Consider the following 6,859-nt stretch of genomic DNA (forward strand, 5'->3'; position numbering starts at 1 on the left):
GTTGGAGAAAGAGATATCTAGCTGATGTGATCTTACCTGCCTACAGCGCATGTGCGACTCCCAACAAAGATGGTATAGAAGTGAGATGTCTCACTCTGTAGCTAAAACAAGTGAGTTGTCTCATTCTGTAGCTAAAACAGAGACAAAAACACACAGGGTGAAAACAGGATCTGCATCAATGTGCAGCACAACAAAAATGTGTTTAAAAAAAAAAAAGGAAACCCTGTAAACCTATTCTGGTACAACCTCAAAATACAGTTATGAACCTGAAAATGAAGATAATCTGGGCACTTTAAAAGCTAGCTCAAACCAGGTCATGTAATATACAGTATGACATCCCTTTTAACAACATGTATGCATCAAGACTGATGTGTCTTAGACTGCACCACAGCCATGAACATATTTCCCCAAAAAACATTTGAATGAAATTATGAATGGTTGTCCAACATAGACAAAGTAAAAGACAGATGCTTGATACTTATACAGTACAAACCTCTAGATAAAGTGAGCCGCTGCTAACAAACTATAAAACACAAACATGGATGTTCATTCTGTTAAAGAGATGGCTGAATACAGTTTGGAGAGCAGGAAACGATGGAGCGACGTCCCGTTACTGTGTGATCAGCTGTTAAGTGATACAACAGATACATTTACATTAAACACACTTACACATACTACATCCAGATGCATGATACATGATACATAGAGATACATGATACATAGAGACCCATGTACATGATACATACAGACAAGGTCCAAAAGCCAAAAGGGCTAGTGAATGTTGAAATTCTACCAGCCACTCAATTGGTTGCCATTGTTTTTTTTGGCTGGTGAGTGAAGCAAATCTACCAGCCACATGCATTTTTTCCAGAAATTGGCTGGTAGATGGTGCTAATTTTGGACCCTGCATACATTTCCAAGTAATGCACACAACACAGGTACAATAAAACACAGAGCTACATGTACGTGATATCTAGATATACATAGAAATATATGTACATGAAACTAAGTAACTGGCCTGCTGTAACGCATCCCTTGTGTGATACTGCTTAATTATACTCTCTCCTGTAAGTTCAAGTCACCTTACAACTACATTGACCAATCCTTCCACATGGTGTAATGTTGTGAGCATTGGCGGGGAGTCCAGACTTTGTCTCAAGGCTGAGGGGAAGGCTTCTGTGTTGGAGGAGGAGGAGGAGGAGGCGCTCGACACTAGATTAGGACAGATGGACAATAGAGATGTTTCAATTATCACTGGATCACTCAAACATAATTTCTAAAATTATAATTAGCATTCACCATTCCTCATCTGTCCAGTTTGTTCGTTGGCATGCTGTTATTCCTAAACTTCATAAATACAGAGAACAATCTTCGTTTTAAAGGGCACATACTGGTCTTAGTCGGCTGCTGGAGACGTCTGGAGAATTGTGGCTGCTGCCTGCAGTCTCTGATGGGACAACACAAACACTGACACCCATTACCATCTCAACACACTGACATTAGAACAGGAGCAGACAAAAGCTCTGCTCCAGCTCGGGTAAAGTTTGACATCACTCACCTTTTGTGTTGTCTGTGAGCCTCGGAGGACAGAGCTGCTGTCTATCATCTACACCACTGGAAGGGGTAGCACTGCGTGCTGCACTACAGCCAGAGTTGGAAGAGATTGGGCTGGAGGAAGATATGGGAGGCATACTTGGGGTGGGGTGAGGCTGGGGAAATATAAATACCACAGGGTAAAAAAGTCAATTAGAAATAAAAAAAAATAAACAGTAAGAGGAGATGGGTAGATGTCAGAGGGATAAAGCTTTCCAAAAAGTCATGATTTACAGGATTTATTTATAAAAGCATACAGAGATCACAGGGCCATCACCTCCTTCTCCTTCTCCACCACTTCATCATGGACCAGCTCTACAACCAACGAGGGGAAGACACCGATCCGTCCATTCAACTCTCCCTCCCAAAACCCATCGTCCACCTGGAACACACAGTGAGATAGAGATAAAAAGGTTCAACATATGAACAATCCCAGCACTGCCTTCATAAATCCATCTCGTCCTTCCACAAAATAATCTAATCACATAATAGCTTATTAAAGATCTTTCATTCACATCTCATTGTCTTTATTACTGATTTGAATTGACTCTGTTGTAATACTTTTGTATACTTTTTTTTGAGTGTATGATGTACGCTTTAGTTATGGGGCTAAAGTAAAAAAAATGTATAGCACCCGCTGCTAGTGCCTATGTGGCTTTTTTGTCCATTCCAAGGTATGTGTGACACTCTCTGCCATGCCTGAAAATGTTACTTGAGCAACTTGTATGGGTAAGGCTGCAGAGTCACTTTTACCTCAGGAAATTAATGATTTTTAGAGGTACAATAGGGTTCCCAGCTCAGCTGGTACTGGAACCCGCGTTGCCTTGCATACGTGTAATAATGTTGAGTTGATGCATCACGCATCGTGATGCATGGTGATATCGTATCGGATAGAATCGTTGACAGGATATTTGTAGTTGAATGAAATCGTGAGCACAGTGGAGATTCACACCCCTAGTTATAAGGAGACCCCTCGACTGAGATCAGCGTACTTCTGCCCCCACTAACCCTGACAGCAGAACCTGACAGTTCACTGTTGCTTCACAAGTTAATTTACAATTGTACAATTTACCGGCGCACCATGGATTGTCTACAAATATTTGGTGTGTCCTTCAAACGCAGTTGTCAAAAGAGCACATGTCTCTGAGGTTTCAGTCCCTTTGTTGGTGCAGATGACACACACCTCTGCATGTCGACAGCGGATCAGCTGAATGAGGGCCCCCTCCTGGAAGGAAAGCTCTTCTGCACTCTGGGCCTGGTAGGAATACAGAGCTCTGGCTACACCTGACACTGCGTTCACAAGGACACAGGTACACACACACACAAACACACATACACACACACACACACACACACACACACATTATTAATCCTTGTGCAGACACATTACATCAGAGATTCTCAAAGCTTTTATGACTAAGTGCCAATTGAGCCAGCATCCGATTAAGGGCTGAATATAGAAAAAATGCACACATTAAACTTATTTCTCACTTCCTGACCACCGAAATCGCTAACCATAGCTAACAGCACTAGCACTGATGAAAACCATTGTTGCCATCTAACCATTAGCTTTCTACAAGTTGTCATTCCTAACTGATGAGACATTCGAGCACATGGGTGCCTGTGTGCTACTTGCGGAACTGTAAGTAAGTGTGTGTGTGTGTAACACACACACACGCGACTGACCTCTGCTCCCTTCCCTGTCTTTATTCTCATTAGACGAGGTGGAGCTGAAAGAAGTGTCGAGCTGAGTGACATCCTCTGCTGGTAGACACAGAAACTGCACATAACGCTCAGGAACATAGCCCACCTGGCCACACGAGTTACACACCTGGACAGAGACATATAGAGATACACAGATATGACACTGTATTGTATATACTTATCCAGTTAAGGATTATCATGTTCTGATATGTCAACACACAGCAGAGCAGCAAGATTGGGACTTTCTCTCCACTCTGTTACACATTCCATATGTCTGGGGAATGATCATTTGTTTTTCTCGGCATTGGCCTTTCTTGAGGACAAAGGACAAAATATGTATATATACTGTATATATATTATAGATTACCTACTCTGTCTGTAAAGTGCCCTGTGATCATTTTTGTCTGACACTTTAAACAAAATAGAATTGACACCAATATCACCAATGTGCAAAGGTCTAAAGATTTATTGTGAACCAGCCAATTTCTCACAGTCCAACTCCTTCTAATGTTTACACTGTCTCCTCACATGCAGCCTTTGAAGAGCAGTGTGTAGGAATTAGGATTCTATTTGCCGATGTAAAGTTTAAAAAGAATAAAATGTTATATGTAGGTCATGGCTGGGGCAGCTAGTGTGTCTGTATCATTGATCATTCCCTGTATGTATGCAGTCATAACCAGTGGACGGATATATAGAACTAAGGTTACAATGTAACCAGACGGTACCTTCAGCCAGTCCTCCATGTCTCCATCCTCAATCACTTGAAGCTCCTCCCCTTCCATGATTGACAGCTCATCTGACTGGCTAGCCTACAGGAAGTAACATGCTTCTGTCATCATGAACATTATCCAACTGCAGTACTATATACAAATGCTTTAACACTTTGTTGAGTACATTTGCAGTCACATTTGTAGTTTTCTGTCAAGATTTTCTCAAAACACAAGATTCTGAATCTTTTCTAAATTAACCAACAGGTTCCACTAATTTCAGATAAACTTCTGAGTTGGACAAGCATGGCCTTCTACATTCTTTAACTAACTTCAGATTAAATTTTTCTAAAATTCAAAATTTATTAAGACAACTTAAAATACCAAGCAGCATTTAACACTGGCAGATGGTGATTTGGACTCCTTCCTCTTCCGCGTTGTTGGTTTGTGTAACAGTGTTTCTCAACATGTTCTGGGCTGTCACTTCACTTCACTTCCCCATATTGTCATGACCACATGAGAGAGGAGTCAAGTAATCATGTTGACTAATTTGATAAGTGTGTGGTTTGGTTTCATTAAAAAGCATGGAGGAAGTATAAAATGAGTTTTAAAGAGCAAGGCCTAAATTAACAAATTTGTTATTTGAATGGCCTAAGGACAGCTCAATTAATCAGTATTTTTGAACGTGAGCTGCTCTCTTACAGGGCCAGAAACAGAGAAGCAAGTCTTAAACTCATAAGAAGTGTGAATGTAGCAGGTGTGGCTGCCACCGTGGGTCACCCTCAGCACAGACCACAGCCACCCCTAACAACAGGATTTATTCACAACTGTGCGCACTTTCAACATAAGTTGACACGGTTTCTGACAGTTTCTGCCCCGTTGCTTTGCTCACAGCTTGTAAGACTCCCACTTTATACCACACATTTAAAGAGAGAGTGTTGTTAGCTGTGCCAGCTGTGTCAGGTAACTCACCTGGCACTGCTCTAATGATCCCCTGCAGCTGATCCATGGCCACCTCCACAGGGGAGCTGCTCCGTAGGCAATGAATGGGAGACGGATTTTGTTATATTCGTGTTTAAGTGTTTTTTATTGGCGTATTCTCAGTTGGGAAACAGAAAATATGTTTTATATATTGGGAATTTGAATTTAACACTGTAGTTTTGGGATTGGGGAGAGAGGTTTTGTTGTTTTATAATATTTTTGGACTGTCTTAGACCATAGGAAAACATTAGTGCGTTGTTTGATGTGGAGCCTTGTCATGAAAAGTTGCTGTTCTTCGTTACACACAATGCAAACAATATTTTGTTGTATCTTATCATATGTGAAGCCCTGACTACAAGTTTATAGAAGGTGGTTTTATGCAGGTAAAATAAATCCAAACCACCGCTAAACTGTACAAGTGTACATTTCTGGGATCTCTACCTGAAAGCTGTAGATAACTCTGCATGCTGCAGGGTAAATACACACTCCAGATGCTGACACTGGATCTGAAAAGATGTCTCCGTTCTCATCATCGTAGTCCTCAAAGTCAGTCAGCTCAAACTCATCCTCCTGAAAAAAACACACACACACAATAAACAACAAAGCCTGACATCCGACACACTCTGTGTGTTTCCATTCTCGAACTCTGTTCTCGTCTATGAAAAACAACAACCTTCGAGCTACATGCTGAAAATGTCAGGTTTTGAATAAAGTGTGAATGGTGCAACCAAGCAGACTTGCTTGGATATTTTAGGGAATGATTGTAAAAACATTTAAGCAACATTTAACAATTCATTCAATGTGCTCCCTGACAACGGTGTGTGTGTGTGTGTGTGTGTGTGTGCGTGCGTGTGTACGTACTGAATAGTCCTCAGTAGACTTCCTCTGTTCACTGAGGCGCCTCTCTCTCTCTAGCTCCTCCTCTGCCTGGTCCATGGCATTGTGAAGCCACAGTTCAATTCCTGTGACACTTTCTGACAACAGAGCCAGGCGGGCTTCTGCCTTGACCCTGCTGAGCTGAGACACACACACACACACACACACACACACACACAAAAACACATACACACACACACACAATTATTAGGGCTGTCAATGGATTCAAATATTAAATCATGATTTTGCAAGTGCTTTTATTTGGATCTGATAGGCATCACAAGAAAACAAGTAAGATCCAAAAATACTCTGGGAAAAGTCATTGACAATGTGACAGGTGTTGTGGAAGTTTCTGTTGCAGCAGAGTGCTTTTGAGAGTGAAAAAAAATAAGAGAGTTGAGAACTGAAACCAAGTTTGGACTTTGTATTTTATTTATACCTGCAGATATAGGAATAACAATAACAACAAAGCAGCACAATGTGGAAAAGTCTTCTACGTGGTAGAAAAAATAAATGGCTTATATACATCCCACATTGTAAGGAGCACCACTTCAACATGACTCGGCATTTCTGATAGACACTCTAAACACAGGACACAGACTGGTGCCACTTTGCGTCTTCCCGTCTGCACGAGGATACAAATCCCATTTATCTCTACTGCCAAGAAGAGAAAGAATGTACAGGGAGAGATAGTTTATGGTGACCTTGTAGCTTATCTAGTCACATACGTAAAACAAAAGTCACACAAAAGATTTCAAGCTGCCCTGTTCATTTTAAAATGTAAGAATCAACCATGAAGAGGCAAAAGTAGAAAATCATTATTAGAATGTAATTTTCTCATTACACAAGTCTGCATAGCTCACATACTTTTACAGGTCTTTCCATTTATAGTACTCTACACATAAGTATAAAGTAAGGATCTCTGTCTCCATGTTTGCATTCTCCCTACAATGGCTGAAACAGAGCAAACTATCTTTTTGCCTCCTTCTTTTGCAGCC

At 41.1% G+C, this 6,859-nt stretch overlaps 1 protein-coding gene across 2 annotated transcripts in view; it reads right to left on the reverse strand.

Annotated features, from left to right (window-relative positions):
- Window positions 1–753: 753 nt before the first annotated feature.
- The window catches only part of LOC117951514 (F-BAR and double SH3 domains protein 1-like), a 16,520-nt gene continuing 10,414 nt past the window's right edge, over window positions 754–6,859 (reverse strand). The window contains exons 13-21 of one of the 2 annotated variants that reach the window (XM_034883260.1): window positions 5,847–6,002; window positions 5,427–5,555; window positions 4,023–4,106; window positions 3,280–3,424; window positions 2,777–2,877; window positions 1,871–1,975; window positions 1,559–1,709; window positions 1,392–1,447; window positions 754–1,212 (exon numbers count right to left, since the gene is read on the reverse strand). In XM_034883260.1, the coding sequence (XP_034739151.1) occupies window positions 1,156–1,212; window positions 1,392–1,447; window positions 1,559–1,709; window positions 1,871–1,975; window positions 2,777–2,877; window positions 3,280–3,424; window positions 4,023–4,106; window positions 5,427–5,555; window positions 5,847–6,002 (984 nt within the window). In that variant the 3' untranslated portion in view covers window positions 754–1,155. Of the gene's footprint in view, window positions 1,213–1,391; window positions 1,448–1,558; window positions 1,710–1,870; window positions 1,976–2,776; window positions 2,884–3,279; window positions 3,425–4,022; window positions 4,107–5,426; window positions 5,556–5,846; window positions 6,003–6,859 lie in introns of both variants that reach the window. The other variant, XM_034883259.1, reaches the window with a different exon arrangement.

This window comes from Etheostoma cragini, chromosome 10 (genome assembly GCF_013103735.1).
Source record: "Etheostoma cragini isolate CJK2018 chromosome 10, CSU_Ecrag_1.0, whole genome shotgun sequence".
Classification (NCBI taxonomy): Eukaryota; Metazoa; Chordata; class Actinopteri; order Perciformes; family Percidae; genus Etheostoma; species Etheostoma cragini.